At 41.3% G+C, this 25,717-nt stretch overlaps 1 protein-coding gene across 6 annotated transcripts in view; it reads right to left on the reverse strand.

Annotated features, from left to right (window-relative positions):
- Nucleotides 1-25,717, reverse strand: part of HIP1 (huntingtin interacting protein 1) — a 180,735-nt gene that overhangs the window by 87,860 nt on the left and 67,158 nt on the right. For all 6 annotated transcript variants that reach the window (XM_033921606.1, XM_033921605.1, XM_033921610.1 and 3 more), the window contains 4 exons: nucleotides 24,868-24,929; nucleotides 8,081-8,221; nucleotides 6,826-6,883; nucleotides 4,988-5,063 (listed from right to left, as the gene is read on the reverse strand). In XM_033921606.1, coding sequence (XP_033777497.1) covers nucleotides 4,988-5,063; nucleotides 6,826-6,883; nucleotides 8,081-8,221; nucleotides 24,868-24,929 — 337 coding nt within the window. The remainder of the gene's footprint in view (nucleotides 1-4,987; nucleotides 5,064-6,825; nucleotides 6,884-8,080; nucleotides 8,222-24,867; nucleotides 24,930-25,717) is intronic.

Raw genomic sequence — 25,717 nt, forward strand, 5'->3', positions numbered from 1 at the left:
AACTTTGTTCTTTTTATTACATAGAGCTTTTTGGACCCCTACACGTTTGCAAAAATTAGATAGTTCTAAGTTCAATAAATGCTGGCACTGTAATCTGGAACCTGGGACATTGGATCATTTATTGTATCATTGTCCCTACATTAAAAGTTTTTGGAATGCAATTTGGCCACAAATTAATAAATTGATGGAAAATCATGTAGCAATATCATATGATACAGTGTTATTTGGAATGATGATGAGAAAAAAAAGTCAAATTTCACCAGAAAATAACAAGCTTTTATTAGTCATGACAGGGGTTGCCATTCAGCATATAACCAATAACTGGAAGAATCATAGTAACCTTAATTATACGTTTTGGTGGAATACAATTTGTCATATATTTAAAATGGAAAGAACAATAGCAATACAAAGAGGGACATATCCTAAATTTATAAAAATATGGGGGCCATTGACAAAATATTGTAGTGAATGAATAGTAGGATTTCTCTTCTTCTTTTCTTCTTTTAGTTGTCTTCTTTATGGCACACATGGAGGGGGGGTAGTGAAAATAATTTTACATAACATGTTATAATATGGTATACAATATGTATAAGGTGATTGGAAAGTACTTGAAGGGTGGGGGGTGGGGGAGGGGATAAAAATACGTTTAGAATATTATGTAATAGATATAAAAGTGATATTGTGTAGTCATTAGTTGTAATTCAATATTTTGTACACTTCATGTAAAATATGAAAATGAATAAAGAATTAAAAAAAAAAAAAGAAATAAAACAAAAAGAATCCAAGTAATACCTTTTTTTTGTTGGACTAACTAGAGAATGTCGTGATTTTCTGAGTTTCTCACTATGTTGTCAAAGATTGAATTTTGGGCAAGATGGATGCTAAAGAAGCCTGATACGCGACTACTGAATTTGAAAATATTGTGACTATTGAATTTGAAAACAGTTTTTTTTTTGTAATCAGAGACTGCTGATAGAAGATACTTTGATTTATATAAGGGGGAGTTTTTTATGACCCATGAGCTGAACTAAGGTCTTTCTCTCTCCTTTATTATTTTTTGTGTGGTGGATTAGTAGCTGGTTAGTTATAAAAAGAGTGTGTTTTTTGTACTGATCTCAACTAACCCAATACTGACTGGAAAAATGTTATATCAGCGGGTGCTAGGGAAGTAAAATTCTTAGATGAAGTAAATGACTGCTTCATGGAGCAACTGGCCCAGGAATCAATAAGAAGGGTGACTGTTTTAAATCTAGACCTTAGTGGAATGCAGGGCAAAGTACAAAAAGTAATGATGTTGGTTCCATTGGGGAATGGCGATTATAACATGATCAAATCTGAGCCAATATCTGGAGTGAAGTCATAAAGGAAATCTATTGTAGAGGTATTTAATTTTCAAAAGGTTGACTACTTTCGTGAAGAAATAAATACAGACTTTTATATCTTTGTTTCTTAAAGTTAGAATTACTCCAATTAAGAACTAGTATCTAACTTAGCGACATGAATGAATTCCATTACTGATTACTTCTTTTCTTCCCGTTAACTTGCCTCCTTGAGTTTGAATCATAAACGTTCTAACGACTTTCCATATCTCTAAAGAGAATGTTTAAAGATAATTCTAAGGAGATTACCATTCAGCAAATACAATTATAAACATAACTCATAAAATAAAACACAAGGGCAAAAGTTATATATCATTCCTTTTATATTCCTCTCCTTCATTCAACTTGTCATTTTACGATGTCATGGGCTGCTCCTGCTTATTAATGAAATCATTCAGTTTTTCTGGATCATCAAAGGCTGTAGTTTTATTTTCAAAAGTAACTTTCATTATCGCTGGGTAAAGTAAGCCATACTTAGCCCCCATAGCTCTCAATTGTGGTCTTAGCTCCAAAAAAGCTTTCCTTCTGATTGCAGTGCTCCTGGCAAATTCTGGAACAATATGTATCCGTGCATAATGGCACTTCAAGTTCCTATTTTGTTTTGCCAGCTGAGAAATTTCTAAAGCATGTTGTCAATTGTTCTAGTATTAATAAATGGGTGGGTGGGAAGGGTTTCTTTTATATTTATATATTTTAAGGATTATAAGTAAGATTGTCAAGTGATTTATTTAAAAATTTTTCTGACTGAATATTATACACTTGTTGTAAGACTTGAAAATGAATAAAGATTTAAAAAAAAAAAAAAAAGGTTGACTACTATAAATGAGGAAAATTGTTAAAAAGAAGCTAAAAGGATCAGGCAATAAGATTAGGACTTGAAATCAAGCATGGACGTTGTTGAAAATACCATCTTGGAACTTCAGACCATGTATTCAATGTATTGACAAAGATGGAAAGGAGAGGGGACTTGATATATCACTTTTCTGTGATTACAGCTGATAAAGAAAAGGCTGAATTGCTTAACACATTTCTGTTCGGTGTTCATGGCTGAAACACAGGAAATGGGACTGCAGAAGACAAATGCGAATAAGAATAGAGGAATGGTAGACCCTGATCAATTTTCAGAGGGTTGTATTTGTGAGGAGCTAGTTAAATTAAAGGTAGACAAAGCGATGGGGCTGGATGGTGTAGATCCAAGGGTGCTGAAGGAACTTAGGGAAGTTCTGGTGGCTCCGCTGACTGACCTTTTCAATGCTTCTCTACATTTGGGAGTGATGCTGTAGGAAGGCAGATGTGGTCCTTCTACACAAAAGTGGAAGTAAGGAAGAAGTAGGGAATTACAGGCCAGTAAAAATCCGACTTCTGTGGTAAGCAAATTAATGGAAACACTTTTAAAACGGAGAATGGTGATGTTTCTGGAATTTGGTGGATTACAGGACCAGAGGCAACATGGATTCACTAGAGGTAGGTCTTGTCAGAGAAATCTGAACACGTTCTTTGACTGGGTGACCAGAGAATTGAGTAGAGGGAGTGCGCTAGATGTGGTGTATTTAGATTTTAGCAAAGCCTTTGACAGTGTTCCACACAGACGTCTAATAAATAAACTGGGTGTCCTCAGGATAGATCCCAAAGTGACGGGCTGGGTCAAGAACTGGTTGAGTGGAAGGCGACAGAGGGTAGTGATCAATGGAGATCGCTCTGAGGAAAGGGATGTTACCAGTGGTGTGCCTCAAAGTTCTGTTCTTGGGCCTGTTCTTTCTAATATTTTTATAAGTGAAATTGCTGAGGTAAGATTTGCTTCTTTGAGGATGATACCAAAATCAGCAATAGAGCAGACATGCTGGATGGTGTGAATAACATGAAGAAAGACCTGACGAAGCTTGAAGCACGGTCTGAAATTTGGCAGCTAAAATTTAATGCTAAGAGCATCAGGAGCAGTGCAGAGCATTCAGCATGCTGGCCTGTGCTAAAAATTGCTGTTTTGTTAAAAGGGAAAGTATCTTGTGTCACCTTCCATTCGGGGGGGGGGGGGGAGGGAACTGGGGGGTGTATGAGTAGGATGGAATTGGTTATATGGAAATGTATTTTGGAGGAATTATAGAAATATGTGTGGCAATATCATAATTGTGAATTTAATTGTAATGCATATCTATTTGTATTATATTATTGTATATTTACTTGTTTCCTTCAATAAAATGTTATAAACTAAAAAGGGAGAGTAAGTATGTAAAATTTGGTTGCTGAGAAAACTGCAAAAAGCTGTAGAAGGTTACTACTTTTTGTTTCACCCTGTATATTATGGCTGCACATTTATTTTAAATGTTTCTTCTCTGCTTACTACCTACACGGATTACAGTAAAACACACATATTCAAATACATACTGTCATAACAAAGACAACATAGTCTCATCAAAATCTTGCTCATCAACCCTACACCCATCTAGCATACAACTAACAAAAACTCTAAAATAGCCCTCATAATACCCAACTAATGAAAGGCTTTAACAAATAAATAAGTTTTCAGTTGTTTTTTAAAACACATTTTATCTCTACACAGTCTCAGACACAGACGTGGCTTCAATCGATAACCTCACTGCAGACTGAGATCTCAAAGCTCTGCGAGGAATGTATTGTTTCAGCACCTGCATCAGATACCAAGGGGCTACCCCATAAATGACCCGGTGTATAATTGTCAGACATTTATGGTCAATCTTCATTATGTCTACTCTTCTTCCTTGTAACCCCTTTGTGAGCAAGTGAGTGGTAGAGCAGACGGTTTCCCTAGGAACATACCCTGACTGGTATTGAAGTTCAGCCGCCTTATGGCAAGTGGTGTTAGGGGTGGGGCTCAGGCAGGGAGGTAGTTAAATGCCGCGGGGGGGGGGGGGGTTTCCCGTTGACTGCACTACATGGGGAAGAGGAACAGCTTCAGCAGACACTGACACCCTGTGTGTTTGCCAGAAGTGCGGTAGGAGATGCTTCCTTGAAACCTGTGAAGCTGTGTCAGAAAGAGACTACAGGAGTTTGGGAGTTAAGGAAAGTGACCGTGTATTATACCGTGGAAGCCATGTCCAGGTCAGGTAGGCTCCAGTAACACAAAGTAAATGACAGCAGCTAAGACCCGCATGGTCTGTCCAATCTCAGAGCTGTGCCTGCCACCAGTCACTCATGATTAAACACCATACCACCAACCGGTGAGAGGCTCCCCCACCCCCATCTGCTCCTTCCCCCGTACCTCCTTAATGTTCCCGGCGCAAGTAGCAACCCCAACCTGCTGCTCACACCAGCGTCAGCTCTTCCTCTGATGTCAATCCCTAGACTCGGGTCAAGTAAGTGATATCAGAGGAAGAGCCGACACTGGCACCAGCAGCAAGCGCACAACCATTAAAGAGGTATAAGTGAGGGGCAGACCGCCCCCCCCCCCCACACTACCCACTGATGCCAACCATCATGTAATCTTGGTTATACTCACATTTCCTCCCCAAGTGTTACTGACAATATTCAACTTACAATCAAGATGTTTTCCCCTTCCCCCTGAGCTGCATAGCTCCTTCACTTGCACTCATCAAAAAAGCAGCTGCCGTTTCTTATACACTCTCCCATCTCACCTCTGGAAGCTGAGGGATTTGAATTAGCCGCTTGAAATACTGCAGATTACTGGAGCGATATAACAAGTCTTTCAACCTGGAAGAAAGAAGAAAACAAAGACAAAGCACTGGATGACATTGTTCTAGTCCCCAAACCCTAGATCAATAATTCAGGTCTGCTAGAAGCTGACATATTTGGCCCCTGTGTGTCAGCATACAGATGTATATAGCCATAAACCCAGAATGACCACTACCACAACTAAATATATGCATTACCTAAATTGGGCTTTGACTCACCCAAGTAGCCTGAGTCTTATTAACAAAAAATACCAAACAAACCCAAAACTGCTTTCATAGAAAAGAATGGGGAAAATTCATTTTTGAATAAGATCCTAAATGTAATTCCATTACTAACAGAGTCATGGTCCGACTCCAGGACCTTTTTCCAGCAGTGGCAGCATTCAGAAAATTTTGCTGCTCTGCCAACATAGGGCCTTCCTTTCTGCCGGGTCCTGCCTTCGCAGAAACAGGAAGTAGGCAGGACATAGCAGAGAAGAAGGCCCGATGCTGGCAAGAGCAGCAAGTTTTAAACATTGTACTGTTGACTGGGGGGGTGACAAAGAGAAGGAGGGGAGTGGGTGAGAAATGATGCACTTGATTGTGGAGGAGGGATAAGGAAGACCAGGGAAGGGAGAGGAGAAGAAAGAGATGCCAGACCATGGGGAAGGAAGGGAGGGAGGGAGGGAAAGGTGGTGCTAGACCATGGAGGGGGAGGAAGATATGGCATGGGGGAAAGGGACGGGAAGGAGACAGATGCCAGACCATGGAGCAAGGAGAGAGCGAAAAGAAAAAGAGGAGATACAAGAGCATGGAGGGGGAGGGAAAAATGGAAGAGAAGGAGGAGAGAGATGCCAGGGCATGGGGAGAGGGAAGGGAAGGATACAGATGCCTGACAGTGGGGTGGGAAGGAAGGAAAGAAAGAAGAAGATAGAGATGTCAGAGCATAGGGGAGGGAGGGAAAGGAAGGACAGGAGATGCCAGAGCATGGAAGGAGAGGAAGAGATGGAAGGAGAAAAGAGATCCCAGGGCATGGGGGAAGAGAAGCAGATGCCAGACTATGGGGTGTATTGGGATGGGAAGAAGGAAAGGAGAAGAGAGCATGGGGAGGGAATGAAGACAGAAAGAGAAAAATGGAAGGGACAGAGAAAGAGGGCAGAATGGAATAGAGAGTGTGAGCATAGCAGAAACCAGAGATGACAAAAAGATAGATAAAAGATTTTTTTTGTTGCTTTAGAATAAAGTAATATTGTAGCTGTAAACTTTTATGATAAGATGTTCAAGTGCTCAGATTAATTGTGTTTATTATGATTATTTGTACACTTGATGAAAGTTTTAAAATGAATAAAGAATTATATAAAAAAAAACCATTTATAAATGGAAATAAGGTAATCTTTTATTGGACTAATTTTAATACATTTTTTACTAACTTTTGGAGACCAAAATTCCCTTCCTCAGGCAGTAATGGCTGCAGGTCACTGGCAACACTATAAGACTGTATGAAAATCATGAATAAGCAAAGACTGAGGTCTCTGATCCCTCTCTTTCTTCTTCTCCCTGCTTTCCTTCTCCGACTCTATTCTTCTTTCCTTTTTTCACTCACCCCTTTTCTTAACTTTTGCATTTCTGCTTTCCTACCCTGCCTTTTACGTTCTCAGGCTTGAGCAGTTGAAGTAAAGATATTATAAGGCAAAATTAACGGACAATAAATGTTTTCTGTATTAAAATTGAATTATTTAACACATATCGAGCATCATCTTATCATTCATCCATTACCCAACTCATTCAACTATTTTTCTTACTTTCTAAACTGTTCCTGGAATCGATCTCTGTGGCCTTGTAGGGTGTCAGCTGGGAGACCTGAGACAGGACAGAACAGCAAGGTTTTATAATGGGGGGGGGGGGGACTGAGAATATAGATAAAAGTAAATGGTAAATAAATTGATAACCCACAAGACAATAATCAAATTGAAAAACACAATAAAAACCAGAAACCATAAATAATCTATATAAATGACCTTAATTAAAACCTCTTTCAAATATAGGCACAACTCAAAACTTGGGATTATACAATTAATATATCACATGTATACAATTATAAGAGCGGATAGCATAGCTGGTTTTAAGAAAGGTTTGGACAAGTTCCTGGAGGAAAAGTCCATAGGCTGTTATTGACAAAGACAGGGGGGAAGACACTGCTTGCCCTGGATCGGTAGAATGGAATATAGCTACACCTTGGGTTTTGGCAGGTACTAGGGACCTGGATTGGCCACCGTGAGAACAGGCTACTGGGCTTGATGGACCATTGGTCTGATCCAGTAAGGCCATTCTTATGTTCTTATATACAAGTCATATCCACTCTAACCTAAGAACCTCAGCGACACCACTTAAGGCTCAAGCATTTTATTGCCTTAAGTTTTATGTGTCCACTTGTCATCAGTTCTTTATTAATGAAGATTATTTCAAAGTGTGATCCCACCGGGACAGAGAGGGAAAAAGGCTTGAGTACCTGAATGTACACCACTTAGGTTATAAGTGCTGTATAAAGAAACTATTCTTATTTTTTGAGGGTATACTGGGTGCGAATAGTAGCACCATAGAAATGATTAGTTGTAGTAGTAGCGAGTGGCACTTAGAAGGAACTCTATAAACGGCACCTAAACGTATGCACTTAAGTTAATTGACAAACGCCATTTGAAACAGCAATTAACATTCAATTTAAAGCCTAAACAAAAGTCGTTGAAATCATGCCACCGGAGGCACCTACCGATGCCTAATGCCACTATGTAGGCCTTGAAAAAACTGGCCTATATTTTTATTTAAAAATTTATATACCGCCTGGAGTCTCAGCGGTTTCCATACAGTAAACATACATTTCCATCACCTCTCTTTCCCTATAGCATCGACACTTTTAAAGCAGCTGCCGACATTGGCGCCGTTTAGAGAATCGGGCTTTATTGTGTAGGAACCATTCCGCCAGGAGACTCTAAACCTGTTTCTTCCTAGTGCAGTTAGCATGCTAGCCTATAGGAGTCAGTATTGTGAAGCTGTACTTACAGGAGTGTAGTTTGAAGAGTAGCTTTATGGTGTAGTCATACAGATGGCTGCAGTCCAGGATAACCTGAATTAGGGGTGCCAGGCGACACTGGCCAGCTGCCGTAACTGATACAGAACGAGACATGTCCAAGGACTTAAACACTGAAAACATGATTAAAAAAGAGAAATCAGGACTTCACCTTTCAACTTCAGCTTATTTATTATTCTATTTATCCCTTTTCTTGACGTCTTTTAACTTGGCACTTTATCAAGATGTTGTCGAACATTGCCGCTCTTCCTGACAGTTGTCATTCAGCTGTTATCAAGAAACCATCGCACACAGCAAACCTTTTCTTATTCCTTCACATTTGTTTCTTATGTGGGAGACATGGCACTCTAAACAGCATCTCTTCTTAACCCCCGTCAGTCGCCAAGAACAACTATACCCTGCAGTCTAAGCAGCTACTGACACCTGTGACATCCATCCATATTCCTGTACTGATGCCTGGTTGCTTTCCCCACAGGAGACCTGAGCGCTAACATCCAGCTTCATTCTTTTCGGTGACACAATACTGAGACAGACTAGGCCAGATTCAGTATATGGTGCTCAGAAAAATCCACGTCAAGCGCTATAAATGGTGCTCTGGGAAAAGTTGGGCACACAACCCTGGTATTCTAGAACACTATGCCTAATGATCTGGAAAGCCCCTACCCCTCTCAATGCCACGCCCTTTCAGGCACGTAGGCAGATGCATAAGTCCGAATAAGGTTATAGTTTATTCCACTTTTATCCAAAGTAATACATACACATTAAAACACTTAACCAGTCCCAACATGATCAATAATTGATTGTCAACAGCTTTATTTACTAATTTGCAAATCATCTGCTCTGCACGTCCCAATACGGGCAAACTACACAGATTCTGGGGGACTAAGATCACCATACTGAAACGATGAGCTGTATTAAACTGATGTACTACCTATAGAAAGAGGAGAGAGAATAGAAGCATTCAAATGTCCAGCAGGCTTCAATAACTACCAGAAGGAAGTATTTTCCATAGACTGAAAAATGCAAAGAAAAAGAAAGGGAGGATAGCTCAAAAGGAACTTGAAGCAACACTTTTTAGGAATAACTGGGAGGGTGAAAGAGATCAGTGAAGATTAAAGGAGCCAGAAAAGTGACTAAGTTCAAGAGTAGGCCAGACTCAAAGCAATACTACACCCTGATAGTGTTTCTACATTTTTACCTGCAGGGTTGCTGAAATAACTGTACCAATACTACTCTGCTTTACTGCTATGTATCAGACAGTACATCTAGTGAATAAATGGAATACAGGGTGGGAGCTAAACAAACAGGCCATTTTGCAAAGCAAGTAACATTTTTTTCTAGAGAAAATAATGTCCTAAGATTTTGGCGCCAAATTCTTAATTGTTAATTTAATTTTGTTTTATTTGGCTGAAAACTGGCACAGTCAATTATCATGTGTCTAGCAACGCCTAATGCAGGCATCCTATACAGAATCATGCCCTAAATGTCTACCTACTAAACATTTAGGATTTGGTAAACAGCTGCTATTAAGCAACACTCCACTGGTGGGATTAGTGGGAGATTGTTCCCTTGATCTCTGACCTAGTGGCTTTTGTCTTCCTTTCCAAATGCCAAACTGCAAGCATCAGTTATATTTCTAATAGAGTTGCATTTTGGTTAAAGGACTCGTATCTCCATCTCTCACATCTTCTGATTTAACATCTCTTCCCTTCCTCCCCCTCCCTTTCATCCTCTCCCAGGACTATTATCGGTCTTTCTCTTCCTTCTCTCCCATCTGCCCCACCCCTGGGATTAATACCTTTCACTCTTTCTTTCTTCCATTCCCCTTCAACTCCCTGGTCCATTATCTCTTTCTGTCTTTCTTTCTTCCATCCATCCCTCCAGCACTCTAACTCCAATATCTCTCTCTCTCTGTCTCTTCCCTCCCTCCAGTTGTAAAGCAACTCTCTCCTCCCTCCCCTCTATCCCAAGTCAATGATCTCTCCCCCAGGTCCATTATCTTGTTCTCCAGCCTTCTCGCCCTCCCTTTGGCCATTATCTTTCCACCTCTTCCTTCCCTCCTTGTCTGCAGTTCAATAACTCCCCCTCTTTCAACTCTCTCCCCCCTCCCGGGTGTTCATTAAATCAGCTCTTCTTGAGAAGGTTTTGATAAAGTCAGTGGCACTCAGTGTAATTGGAAATCTTTCTTTCTGCCAGTTTCTGGTTAAATTTCTCAGTACTTGAAAATCTTCTGTCTCCCTGTGCATTGCACAGAATAGTTGCTTGGTATGTAGCCAACAAAGGAATGTAGAACCCTGGAGAGAAGCTAGAAATAGAAATCCAACTTCAGAAAGTAGACAAATATGGTGCGCTAGATTTAAGTTTTATAAAACAAATAAATAGCCTTGGCCAAGAAATATTATGGCGATCAGAATCCCAAAAGAAAAGGGGAGAAAAGGAACTTTTCTGTGTCTCCAATGCTGTAAGTTGTTAGAAGCCTACAAAATCCTGAATGGAGTAGAACGGGTACAAGTGGATCGATTTTTCACTCTGTCAAAAATTACAAAGACCAGGGGACACTCGAAGTTACAGGGAAATACTTTTAAAACCAATAGGAGGAAATTTTTTTTCGCATTGACAGAGGTTGTAGTAAGAGCGGATAGTGTAGCTGGTTTTAAGAAAGGTTTGGACAAGTTCCTGGAAGAAAAGTCCATAGTCTGTTATTGACAAAGACAGGGGGGAAGCCATTGCTTGCCCTGGATCAGTAGCATGGAATATTCCTACTCCTTGGGTTTTGGCCAGGTACTAGGGACCTGGATTGGCCACCGTGAGAACGGGCTACTGGGCTTGATGGACCATTGGTCTTATGTTCTAAGCTTCAGATGTCAATATGGACACATTCCATTTAGCTCCAAATTCCAATCAACTGGCACAATATTTCTTTCTTTTCTTTTTGAAAAGATCATATAACAGGGAAGGAAAAGCACTGCTGTGTTGTAGATTCAGACGAGGCTGAGGAGGATGCCTTTATTTGGGACTTCAATCTGATAAGAAGAGAACAGGGAGAAGTTATCCCAGTGGAGGTTCACCAAATGATTGGTAAAGGGGCAGATCTGATTTAAAGGCTTGGCTTCTTGGCATTAAAATGAGCAAAATGTGTGCTTCTAGACGTCTCTGCTTTTCCCTGCTTACGAGTGTTTCTGTCTCTGTGGGGGGATGGGGAGGGGTGGGTGGGGGGTAGGGTTTTCTTTGTTGGGGGGGGGGGTCGGGTAGGTCCGGGGAGGACATAAGAGTCCAGTCCTCCGCGGGTGTTTGCTGAAAATGTATACCATGGTTATTATTGTAGTTGTACTTACTGTTGCTTAATAAAATAGATTTAAACATAAAATGAGCAAAATGGCTTATCAAAATTTATAAATTGCAGCCCCCTTAAGGAGATTACCCAGATTCCCTAAAACAGGTGATTTTTGTACCCATTTTGAAAAAGTTGCTTTGGAAGCTGATTTACTTAAGATAGCATCTGCACGTTAAAATCCAATCTTACAGGCATTTTTGGATATCTCTATGTATTAGACTTCCCAGAGTCAGAGATACAATACCAAAACCCTGGTGCTCACAGTTTTAGAAGAATTCAAAATAACCTTGGACAACAGCGGTGAAGGTTTTTTGATCTAGCTGATCTGATTAATGATGTTAGCTCTCTTTATTCTTTCCAAACCAAAAGAATTTGGAAATAGTATAGGTAATGGGTCTCTGTCTGTCCATCTGAACACTCTTGACTCAGGAGTAAACATTAATTTGGTTTTTTTTTCAATTCTTTATTCATTTTTAAAAACTTACAGTAAGTGAAACAGCATATATAACAATTTAAACTTAGATACAACACTTAATATTTTGTTAAAATCCATATCAGAATTTATCCCCCCTCCCCCCAATCAATAACCTCTGCATATTTATTAAACACTTTCAATAAGTGACAATAGAATAAATTAAACATTTTACACCTTAGACATCACTTAAAAATTTGACAAGATTCATACAAATCAATACCTTCCCCCACCCAACCTAATCCTTATCATTAAAGTAACTATAAATTTTATCATAATTTCAGATACACACTATACATATGTTAAACATAAATTACACATATATAACCATTCAGACTTATTTATCAATCCTCAAAAATACCACCCTTCCCCCCAATTACCATCCTTAAAATAAACAATTAAAAACCTTATATTCCTCCCTCCCTCCCCTCTCCCTGGATGTGCATTTTATCTAAGAACAAAAATCATAACTATATTAATTTGTTCATATTGGTAACACACCATTGTTCCGATCTGGGCTTATTATTCCTGAATGTTGTTGAATCCTTGACGCAGGCACTGTGTGCCAAAACACGGCTCGTGTTGGGTCAATGAAGATTTGTTCTGGTCTATTGGGGCCTACTGTACTTTTAGGGCCAAATTCTATAAACAGCATCCCGATTCTAGGAAGCGGTAGGTGTCCTACCGCTGTCTAATCCATTCAGAACATACATTTAAAAATAAAACAAACCCTGAGGCAGGCTGCCAGTTTTGTGTTCAGCATCAATCGGTTATTTTCAGCAGTGCTGACCGGTTAGCCTCAAACAGGAGATTTAACCAGCCAGGCGCCATTTATGAAGAGTTAAATTGCAACTTCCTTTCTACTTCAAAGGGTTTGTTACTTGTGCATTAATATTATTCATGGATTTTAGTATCTCCTCTCCTCCAGGATATACATAGTTAAGCCTCATAAGTTTTTCACGCCATCTTGGCTGCTGTTCTCTGGATTACCTCTAGCCTCTTTATATTCTTATTCAGAAAAAGCCTGAAAAAGTGAACACAATATTCCAAGTGGGACCTCACCAATGACCTGCACATCACTATTTTTCTACTAGCTGTTCTTCTTTATGTAGCCCCGAATCCCACTGGCTTTAGCCTTCACCTTATCACATAATTTCACTACCTTGAGCTTGCCAGACATTATAACCCTAAGGTCTCTCTCTTGGTAAATGCAATAGTAGCCCCATTGAATACAATCTAGAAACTCTTTTTGTTGTTTCAGCCAAAACCAAATCTGCCATCCAAAATTCATCTCTCAGTTTCAGCTGAAACTGACCGCTATGGCCTCTAATTAGGGGCATGGACCCCTCCCTCCTTCAACCTACCTTGCCATTGCTGGTGGTCTGATGTTATAGTCGCTCCTTCCCACGCCAGCTCCATTGTCAAAATGGCTCCCACCACTTCTAGCAAAGGTCTTAGAAACCATCAGATGACATTCTGAACATCCAATTAGAAGCAGTACCAGCAATAAAGTGTAGAACATCATACTGATGGTGATCCCAATCAAAACAACATGTCACCTCTTAGCAGATGACTGTGTTGATGGTGCAGGACCTGCATGAAATTCAAAGCATCCTCATGGCATTCTAGGCTGGCTCAAGAGACTTACAAAAAAAATCCCAAGGCTATACATCAATTCTTCCCAGAAGAAGCATGTGTTGAAAACACTAGGTTATCAGCTCTTAGCAAGTTCTGCTTCTGCTCCAGCTCTGTCAGTATTGATGTTGATCAACAGAACAAAAAAAAGAAAAGTGCAGAACTGATGTACTTGATGCAAGAACTTTATTTAAGTCACATAACCGTCGAATCAAAAGTAGTCCACCTGTATTCTAAAGAAACGAGGATCCAACATGGTCCCTGTTTTGATTAACTCATCTTCCTCAGGGGTCCAAAGTGCTTCTGTTTACGATTAACAAAGTGGAGCATAACAATGTATTAACAGATCCGAAGTCTGCATGAAGGCCAGAATAATACCGTATAAAGATGCATCTCAGAGATGGGCTGACAATGAAAAATTGATGTTAATGTTGGTGCTGGGCTGTCTTGAATCTAATGCTGGAGGCAGTGCCTCTGGAATGAGCTTCTCTGCTCATATGCCCCAAAATATCCCAGATACTAGTTGGTCGTAGCTATACATCCTCTCAAAGGAGGAGGAGGTATGGGTAAAAAGAGGTGATCTATTAAGCACTGGCAAAAGAAGGGAGGAACGGCTCTAAAGTGGTGGGAGAGAGGAGCTATCAGGGCACCTGATAGTCAAGTCTGTGCTGGTATGTGGCATTGATTGGAGCCACTCAAAGCCATGGCCTGAACTGACCCCAGATATTCAATGCTGGGGCATGCCTGGTTCCCACCATTCAATATCTGGGTCTCAGCAGTCACCTGGTGGGAACCAGCCAATATTCATACAGGTGCCTGATTAATTTGAGTACACAAAGGCCCCCTTTTATCAAGCTGCATTAGAGGTTTTTATTGCTGACTGCTGCAGTAAAAGCTCCGATGCACATAGGATGCCAAAGTTAGGGCAACCGTTTAACTGAGTGGGGGATGCACAAAAGTTTGCTGTGCAAGTAAGACTTATCATAGCCGGTCTTATTTATTAAAAAAACTTATCTCCCGCCTAATACCTAGGTGGGTTCCAATCAACAAACATAATAATTCATCACATTACATAGATTCTTATATATGGCAACGACCTAACGGTTCTGTGCGGTTTACAAGTCAAGAATTACTAACAATGTAGTAGATCACAATCAATCATAAAGTTTATCAGAGATTATATTTCCAACAATTATCTAAAAGCTGAAATGTAATAAATATAGAACACTAGTTGATGCCCCGGCGTAGCACGGGTATTTAATTATAGCAATAACACTGGAAATGGAATCAAATAAAGATACTTTATAGTGGTGAATGAAATTATTTTTTAACAGCTTTATAAAAAGTACAATATTCAAATTATAATGTGAAATATTTGACAAAATGAATACAATACAACTAACACAAAACTTGATTATAAACAACATTTTTAGTTTCACCTCCAGGAGCAAGAACATATAAATTATTGGGTGAACCCACCCTTGAGCAAGCAACATAGAGTTGTCCATGGGAAAAACAGGGGGATCTTAAATCCACTCCACAGTATGTAATAGTCTGTCCCTGTGATTTGTTGATTGTGATAGAGAATGCAAGTCTCACAGGAATGTGCAATATCTTAAACTGAAAAGGAAGATCTGTTGGAATAAGTGGCATCCAAAAGTTTCAGTATTGATTTAAACAACTCACTATGTGGAAACTCAGGTTGAAAAGAAACTCCATGGGTGAGTAGGCATACGTTGGAGGGGGTACAGCGGCGCATTTTTGCTTTTATTTGGGCTGGTCGGCGGTCTAGGGTGCGTAGGTCGGTTATGTGCTTGGGTCGGGGGGATGGGGGGTTGTCTGTTGGGGTTCCCCTGCTGCATAGGCCTTGGGTACCTGGGAGGATAAGGCTCGAGCGAGCATTGTCATCTGTTGATACCGCTTTACGGGTCTGGAAGATGACTTGGAGCTGTCTGTTATTGGGTAGGCGCCATTCTTGGTATACGCCGCTGCGTTATAATGTGGCCTTTGCGCCTGGTTGGGGAGCGGGCGACTTCGCTAGGTGGGAGTCTCATGGACTGGTGTGTGTGGGTCAATTGTGGGATCCGCTGTCGGGCGGTCTTAGATCTTTCGCTGAGCTGCAGGGTCGGTATGATCTTCTGGATCGGGATTTGTTCCCCTACTTGCAGGTGGTTCACTATTTGCGGGCCTCGGGGGCCCTCCGGGACTTACGGGCGGGAAAGACCCCATTTGAATTATTGTTGGGCCCGACACTCCGAAAGGGTGCTTTGTCTGCTATATACAGGTGTCTTAATGGTCGGGGGGTTCGACCCTTGCCTTATATGCTAGCCTGGGAAGGGGATTGGGGATGTTATATTTCGTTGGAGACCTGGAGAGATATCTGGAGAGAAGTCGCTTCGGCGGGCATTGCAGCTTTGTTGGTTGAGAATGGGTATAAAGTCCTCTTCAGGTGGTATTATACGCCTCAGGCTATGGCTCATTGGCGCGGAGGGGCGAATGCTCTTTGTTGGAGGGGATGTGGGGAGGTGGGCACCTACTTACACATGTGGTGGTCTTGTGGGCGGGTGAGTGGTTTTTGGAATGAGGTGTTCTCTCGGGTCTCCCGGATTCTTGCATTGCAGGTTCCGGTTGACTGGAGACATGCCCTGTTGTTTTGGCACCAATTGGATCTGGATGGGGGAGACTCTCTATTTTGCAAATTAGCCTTTACTTCTGCTCGGTTGGCTGTAGCGTCCTTGTGGAATCAGGGGCGTTCTCCCACTTGGCATATGGTGGAGCAGCGCTTGACTACCTGGCAGCTTCTCTACCAGTTGACGGCCTTAAGGCATGGTAAACACCATGGCTATGCACATGTCTGGCGCCGGTTTCGGGCCTCTATAGGGATTAGTGGGAGGGGAGAGCGGGGGGTTGGGTTGGTTGGTTAATTGGGAGTTTGAGCTTGGGGAGACACTATTATTACTAATTTTCTGGGTGAGATTATGAGATCCTTTCTCTTTGGGTGGTGTGGGCATTGTGCTTTGTCTTTGGGGGGGTGGGTGGGGGGCTTGTGTTGTGGGATTGTTGATTTGTGGTTTGTATTTGAGTGGTTGGGGTTTACATGGCTGTTTTATTCGCTGACAGCACCGTTGATTTGTATCTACATGCTTGTTATTGTGGTGTGCTTTTGCTGTATACTTTGCTATATTTTTCAATAAAAGTTTCCATTTAAAAAAAAAAAAAGAAAGAAAAGAAACTCCATGCAGTTTTTTCCCGGTTCAGAATGGAACCTGTGTTCCTAGTTCAGCATATGTGAGTACTCATGTAATGTAATAACATTATGAACTGGGGTGCATGAAGGAAACAGTTACAAACACAGTTAGAACATACAAACTCTATATGTATGGTGTCCGTGGTAGAATAGAAACGATGTCCCTAGTGGTTATAGTGTCATAGAAAGTGTTTTATAGTTGGAATTACTGTGAGAATGGCAGCTTTTTACATCCTTTCCATTGACATGAATGGGTGAAATATGATGTTCTATTTGTAGCTCCGCCCACGTGTGCAGGTGGGCCGCGAGACCCCCAGAACATATCACCCCAGGTAGTTGGAATTACTGTGAGAATGGCAGCTTTTTACATTTTTTCCATTGACATGAATGGGAGAAATCTGATTTTCTGTTTGTAGCTCCGCCCACGTGTGCAGGTGGGCCGCGAGACCCCCAGAACATATCACCCCAGGTAGTGAGGGATCTGCATACCAAGTTTTGTTCAAATCGGTCAAGCCGTTTTTGAATTACAGTGAGAATGGCAGCGTTTTACATTTTTTCCATTGACATGAATGGGTGAAATCTGATGCTCTGTTTGTAGCTCTGCCCACGTGTGCTGGCGGGCCGCGAAACCCCCAGAATATATCACCCCAGGTAGTTGGAATTACTGTGAGAATGGCAGCTTTTTACAATTTTTCCATTGACATGAATGGGTGAAATCAGATTTTCTGTTTGTAGCTCCGCCCACGTGTGCAGGTGGACCGCGAGACCCCCCAGAACATATCACCCCAGGTAGTGAGGTATCTGCATACCAAGTTTCGTTCAAATCGGTCAAGCCGTTTTTGCGTGATCGCAGCACATACACACACACACACATACATACCTCCGATTTTATATATATAGATTATCAATACAACAATCATAAAATAATTATTTTAAAATTAATCTATCATAAAAAGCCTGCACAAATAGGTGTGTCTTAAGCAATTTTCAAAATTGTTCAGTGCTCTTACATAAACGCAACGTGTTCCATAGCCCTGCTGCAGCTACTGGAAATGCCGATCGTCCTGTCTCAACAACTAACAGCATTGCTGCCTCAGATCTCAATGTTGTATTTGGTAACTATACAGACTTTATTTGCAGTAACTACAATGGTGTTGGTCCATATAAGATCTTATGTACCATCACCACCCTCCGATGCACAAAAGGGTTCTCAGGGGCTTTTACTGATTGCCACAGCAGTCACTGAGAACCCTTTGCAAATGCGTATTTAAATGAACACTCCTTGGAATACTCAAAAGGGAACGCCCACTTCGTACGGGTGTGTGAGTATATATTCTCATGCCTATGCACAGGACACACACCCACACAACAAATACACAGAAGCTGCACCCATAACACAACAAAAAAGCAAACAGCACCAGAGCTGCGATCAGCTAAGCCGGCACCGGAGCCGCAATCAGTTGAGCTGGCAGAGGGGGGAAGTAGAGCCTGGGAACTACTGGGACTGCCCAGAAGAGTTGCAGGCGCCAGGCACACGTCCTCTCCCCCTTTTTACTGGTTACTCTGCACAAATAACATGCATATGATTTACATGCTATTTGATCTGAGCATCAGCGATTGAAATAAGAGTCAGACTTTTGCTCTAAGAATAGCCAGCACAGAATGGAAAACAGGTGATACGAAACCTCTGCTTCCCACAGTGGGATTTACTACTGTGCCTGTCTATATTTATCAGAAGGTAAAAGTCTTTCTTAATGCCAGATCAGAAAGCAGCTGCCCTCTCCTTTGTACGTTTCCCAATTTCTCAGCAGCTGGAACATGAACATGGAATGATTTATATGTACACATTAAAAAAACACAGCCAAATACACAAACTGGGGCAGCAGAACACCTTTGGGTTTGATGAGGCAAAAACCCGCTTCCATCCCTGACTCCCAGAGCTCTCTAGTTTCTGATATGTCTGAAGCAAAAGGTTGGCTGGGTTTTGACCCCAGGGGCCTACTCCATTGGGCTGCTCATGATTTGAATACAGAATAAGCAAATATACATACATGAAGGTACAACACATATCAGTATAGTGGCTCTGGGTTTGATTCCCACTACAGCTCCTTGTAACTCTGGACAAGTCACTTAACCCTCCATTGCCCAAGTATAAAAACTAGGGGCAGAGAAAGTACCTGCGTATAATAAATGTAAACTGCTTTGGTTGTAGCACAAAAAGGCAGTATATCAAATCCATGACCCTTTCCATTAGTGTGATTCGCGGCTGGAAGCAGGACCTCACAAAACGTAGCACACACAGGTTGCAGGTAAAACGTATGTACCCAAAATAGGGTTGCCAGACGTCTGGGTTTTGGAAAGCCCTGACAAGCTCCAGCCAAGTCCAGAGGGCCCCTGATGTCACACACATCCACGCATGCTACAGACCCTGCAGATGCAGCTGGAACTCGTCTGGAAGAAGAGAGGAGGCTTGGGGGGTGGGGCTGGAGGTGGAACTGGGTGGGGTGAGCTGGAGCAGAACGGGGCGAGGCTGGAGGTGGAATGGAGCAGGGTCATGTGTCCAGAGTTTCCCAGATAAAAATATGGTACTCCAAAAGAAAATAGTCATCCCTGTCTCTTTCTAATAAAGTCCCAGTTTCAGTAGCCTCTCCCCAAGCATAATCCCAGATCCCATAGCCTGTCCCAGACATAGCTCCATAGTTCCTTCAGTTACCTCTCACATAATCCCTGGAACCAGCCTGGGAGGATCCTGGTCCTGTTCTGCCAAGGGGGCTTTGAAACTTCTTGCCTTTTGCTTCAGCCCCTTCCTCCTGCGCAGACAGGCTAACAGACCAGTTCTTAAGGTGGCTCCACTGAGGAAATCCTGCCTTGTACCACCCACTGCCTATGGGTGAATGGGTGAGTTTCAAAAGAATGTGAAACTCTAATGACAGTCAGTTGGGATAAATAGAGGGCAAATTCTTTGTACAGTTAAAGCTGAATTTAATCAAAATACCACCCAAAGACAAATGCAACCTGATCAGCAATAAGATTCCCAAATCCTAAAGGAATCAAATACAAACTAGTCACTCTACAACCTTCCCTTACCTGGCAGCAAAATAGTAGAACCCTTTATCAACACAATTAAGGAACAACCCCTCCAACCAAAAGGTTTGTAAAGGCCTAAAAACCTATCTCTTTGGAAAATACCTTACCTCCTCCCCCTGACAAACAGGCTACGACCACCAGAAACACAAATCACCTCTTCTATCTCCCTACAAACCAGGAAAGAGACATGCATGCCAGAACCCATAATATCAAGACTACAACACCAGAAATAGTCAATCTTCTCTTCAAACCATATGTCATAATCATACATGAACACAAACCAAGCTATCTGTGTCATGAATCCTATTGAAATAATGTAATCCTTGGATATGGCCAGTTTCTTCTTAAATGTACACCGCATTGAATTCCTTCTGGGGCACATTAGCGATCCATAAATACCAATGTAATGTAATGTTCCTCACTGCAGGCCTGTACTACCCTTCCACAGTAAACTCAGAGGCAGTTCCTTCTTTTCTTCAGAAAGCCAGATTTACTTGCCATGTCCTCTTTTTAAAGGACATGTCCGGATGGCTTTTCAAAACCCAGCACTTTGTCCGTGTTTTGAAAAACTTCCAGCTCAGAACCACGTCAGGAGGGCATCTGCGCATGAGTGGATGCAACGCGGTGACATCATTTGCATGCATGTTTGCGTGTGACATCATCACATCAGACCTGTCGTGGCTCTGAGCACAAGAACAGGTTGAGGGGGCAGGTCGGGTGGAATGGGACGAATCAACATGTTCCTCCTTATAGTAATGAAATGAAATTGCCATTCACTCCTCAGTTGGGCTTCTTTGGGGGTTTTTCAGTAGCAGCTCAACGTAAGTTACTTTCAGATACAGTAGGTACTGCCCAGTCTCCAGAGGACTCACTATTTTGTTTTCTATCGCGTTCTCCCCAAAGAGCTCAGTACGGGTTACAATCTAAGGCTGTACCTGTGCCAATGGAAGGTTGATTTGCCCAACATCACAGCAGCGAGATTGCACAGTGGAATTCGAGCCAGGCTTCCCTGGTTGTTGGCCCGCTGTTGTAACCACCAGGCTACACCTCCCACTGGTTTAAAAAGTCAGGCGAGGGTTTGCTGAGCAGTAGATGGCATTACTAGAGCATGTAAACGTATGTCCTGAACTCCAAACAGGCCAGGTTTTTTAACTGGATAAAATGGGGGCTGAAGGCTTTCTGACAGTGGGCTACCAATTGAGATTTGGTCTTAAGGAAGGCACTGAAAACTTGTTTCCCAGATTTTAAATTTTGATTTTATGTGTACTTTACTACTTCACAATCTTGAAAGGCAATTTTGTTTGCTAAGAAGAGGGTATAAATTTTTACAAATAAATAAATGTGGCTGTGTCCTCTGGGCATCACATCACACTGTCCATGTCTGGATTCTTATAACCTTCCCAGTATAGCCATACCCATATTGGAGTTTTCACAGTTGCAACATCATTTCTCCCCTTAGTTTTGATAACACTTGGACTGGCAAAGAACCACTTTAGAGGGAAAATACTCTAAGAAGGTCTGTATAACAGATGAGCTACAGTTTTCAGGGAATATATTTTATAAGTAAACAACATTGGTGGGATGTTTGTCTTTCGTGAAAACAAAGTCATACATGTGGGATCCCTTAACCAAGGGCTAACATGGAAAAAATACACAAATCGTAAAAAGAAACCCCCCCATACCTCCCCTTTTGCTAAACTGTGGTAAAGGTTTCTACCAAGCCCAAAGTGCGAAATGCTCAGATGCTGCTCCAACACTTATAGTAATTCTGTGAGCGTCAGAGCAGCGTGGGACATTTAGCGCTCCAGGCCACAGTAGAAAACTCTACCATGGATTAGTAAAAAAAAAAAAAAGGGGGGGGGAGATAATTTCTTGGTCAAAACACCTTTATTTATTTTTAAAATTTATATTCCGCACTTTCTTTATAATTTTAGGCAGATCACAATTTAACATCCATAATTTTAAAAATGTAAAAGAACAGAGGCCACATAAACAAAAATATAAAAACCACATTTAAAACAAACAATAATTATGGAGCTCCTTTTCAAAAAAGAAACCCATCCAAAAAGTGGCATAAATGGGGCAGATGGATGTTTTTCTTGCTAAATCTTTTCAATTTGATATTTTGGAAACCTATTTTCTAGATGGATTTCTACGCTGTACATCTGCACCAAGTCTAACTCTCAAGGGGCCATGTTAAAGGTGTAATGTGGGCAGCAATAGGGTGTGCTTATAACTTGGATGTTTTTTTCAATAATTGTCTGACCGAGTGGTGCAGATAAACAAGATAATTACTGTAAAGTATATTCCACTCTATTGTATTGGAATACCTGAGGCAAACACTAATTTGTGTATTTAAGTGTCAGGGAAAAAGGCCTCAGAGCTTGGAGCCATACGCTTAGTCTTATCATAGACCAGTGTGTTCAGTGTATTTAAATCCAAAGATTTGCTCCAATAATATAGTCACTGGCCAAAAACCCCTGCATCTATATTCTTATTTTTTTAAGCTCCGGCTTTGGTTCCAGCTGCATAATGGACGGCACACTTGATAAATAGATAGAAAAAAAGAATAAGATAAGTGGTTTCATAAGAACATAAGCAATGCCTCCACTGGGTCAGACCCTAGGTCCATCGTGCCCAGCAGTCCGCTCACTCGGCGGCCCAACAGGTCCAGGACCTGTGCAGTAGCCCTCTATCTATACCCCTCTATCCCTTTTTCCAGAAGTAAATTGTCCAATCCTTTCTTGAACTCCAGTACCGTACTCTGTCCTATTACGTCCTCTGGAAGCGCATTCCAGGTGTCCACCACACGCTGGGTAAAGAAAAACTTCCTAGCATTTGTTTTGAATCTGTCTCCTTCCAACTTTTCCGAATGTCCTCTTGTTCTTTTATGTTTTGAAAATTTGAAAAATCTGTCCCTCTCTACTCTCTCTATGCCCTTCATGATCTTGTAGGTCTCTATCATGTCTCCTCTGAGTTTCTGCTTTTCCAGGGAGAAGAGCCCCAATCTCCCCAATCTTTCAGTGTATGAAAGGTTTTCCATGCCCTTAATCATTTGTGTCGCTCTCCTCTGGACCCTCTCAAGTATTGCCATATCCTTCTTAAGGTACGGTGACCAATACTGAACACTGAATACCTGTTGGTACTTTCAAGTCGTTGGGGTTGCCTGCTGTACAATTTCACTGAATAAGTTAGTTTAGAATAATTTTTACATTAAGAATTTCACAATAACTTTAAATATAAAAAAATAAGAATTTGCCATCCAATTCAGAATGATACATTTTGTCACCACAGGTCGAACCCCTCCTTGAGTTAAATGAAACAAGAAGTTCAGGGGGCTTTCTATAGAATTTGGTCCACATCAGGTAAAGAAAAATAACAACAATACTCGAAAGGGTAGACTAAAATGGTTAAGGGGCTGGGGGAGTTGCCGTACAGTGACCCTTGAAAAGAGGAGACAGAGGGGACATGATCGAAACATTCATGATAATGAAGGGAATAGACTTAGTAGATAGAGACAGGTTGTTCATCCTCTCCAAGGTACAGAGAACGAGAGGGCACTCTCTAAAGTTAAAAGGAGATAGATTCCGTACAAACGTAAGGAAGTTCTTCTTCACCCAAAGAGTGGTAGAAAACTCAAACGCTCTCCTGGAGGCTGTTAGAGGGGAAAACACCCTTCAGGGATTCAAGACAAAGTTAGACAGGTTTCTGCTGAACCAGAACGTATTTAGGTAAGGATAGAGTCATTTAGAGTACTGGCCTCTGACCTAAGGGCTGCCGCAGGAGCGGACTGCTGGGCATGATGGACCACTGATCTGACCCAGCAGCGGCAATTCTTATGCTCTTAAATCATTAAAATAATAGAGAGTGTATGTTTGGGCAGACTGGATGGACCATTCGGGTCTTTATCTGCTGTCATTTACTGTTATGTTACTATGTTAATGCAATAGTTTCTTGATGTCCAAAAGATGACTTGTTCAGCTATATGGAGATGCAGCCTGGCAAATAAATACTGGAAGAAGAACTGACAGATTAGGGTGGAAAGAGTTTAGGATGTGTCAGGATGGCTTGTGATTTATGTTGGAAATGTCACTAGGATCACAAGCTCACTACTCTGTGCACCAAAGACTGATATTCAACCACTGTTCAGCGTTTTACTGACCACTGCTGGAATTAAACCTGTAAAACTACAATTCCTTTCCCTAAATTCAATGCTGGGCCTTGTGAAGGCATTGGCAATGAATAATTGGGCTTGCGGAACATTTAACTGGCTACAGGTTACCACATAAAAGACAGGACTGATTTTTGCAGGTTTCTAGTTATGTGATTAATCTGGCTGGTTAGGTGCTGATATTGGCACTTAACCAGCCAAATGCTTTGATGAAGATGACTAAAGGGAAATGGATGAACAGGCACAATCTTCAAGTTGGTAAATGTTTTGTTTTCATCATATTTCTTAAAGACTGCCTTGAGGAACTTGTCATATTTGAGCAAAAATATATTTGTTGTTATTACTGCATGCTACTGTCATTTTGATACAGTTGTTATGAAGAATAGAAAGCTGAAACAAACAAATATTCATTTTTTGGGTAGTACTAAGTAGCAGTGCATACAATGAGAAAACCATGATTTATATATGTCTGTCTGACTAGAGATTAAATTGTGATTTAAATTAAATCCAACATGCTTTTTAAGTTTGTTTCAGACAGTTATGGCAACACTGCATGTTGGTACAAATGATCTTTTTAAATTTCTTATATACTGCCTGCAAAATACCAAAGCAGTTTACATTCAGGTCAGTAGATATTTGTGTATCCTGGAGGGCTCAGAGTCTAGGTTAAGGAGGGTTAAGTGACTTGTCCAAGACTCCAAGGAGCTGCAGTGGGATTTGAACCCTGGTTCTCAGCCCCTACGCAAACAGTTATGCTACTCCTCCACACACCCCTCCCCCTGGTAGAATGACAAAGAATAAAATTCTCCTTACCAGTCTGGAAAAGATTCAGTTCACATTCCAAATAATCAAACATCTCCACAGTCAATTGGAAACTATATTAAAAATTAAATTAAATGAAAAGCAATTAGTTGCCCACTATAAACTGAGGACATGAAGAAAAACTATTAATGTTTATTTTTAGTGGTTGATAGAGCATTAATTTCAATAAACAGGTCTCAGCAGTTTACAAGGTACAATACTTAATAGAAAAGAATATATATATGAATTTCGGAGGGGGTGGGGGTTAAATTTTCTTGTTGTATGATATTGTAGATTTTCAAGTGATGTTGTATTATAATAGTTTAAAAAAAAAAAATCTTTATTCATTTTCAAAAATTACAAGTGTACAACAATCATTCATAAATATCTTAATTAATCACTTGACATTCTTATTTGTAATATTACAAATAATTAATTATATAAGAAGCCCACCCCTCCCACCCATATACTAATAAATAACAATTATCAATTATTATCCTTCATAATCCCACCCACCCCTTATCTTGTCCAATATTTGGTTCATAGACAACTCGGCGAAAGACAAAGGCGCGCACCGACAACTGAGCGCAAGACGGAGGCACGCACCGAAGAATATTACAGTTTTTAGGGGCTCCGACGGGGGTTTTTGTTGGGGAGCCCCCCCAGTTTACTAAATAGAGATCGCGCCGGCGTTGTGGGGGGCTTGGGGGATTACAACCCCCCACATCCCCCACAACGCGGTGCGATCTCTATTAAGTAAAGTGGGGGGTTCCCCCACACACACCCCCGTCGGAGCCGTAAAAACAGTAATTTTCTGCGGCACACGCCTCCGCGCTGTGCTCAATTGTCTGCGCGCGCCTTT

This window comes from Geotrypetes seraphini, chromosome 15, assembly GCF_902459505.1.
Source record: "Geotrypetes seraphini chromosome 15, aGeoSer1.1, whole genome shotgun sequence".
Taxonomy (NCBI): Eukaryota; Metazoa; Chordata; class Amphibia; order Gymnophiona; family Dermophiidae; genus Geotrypetes; species Geotrypetes seraphini.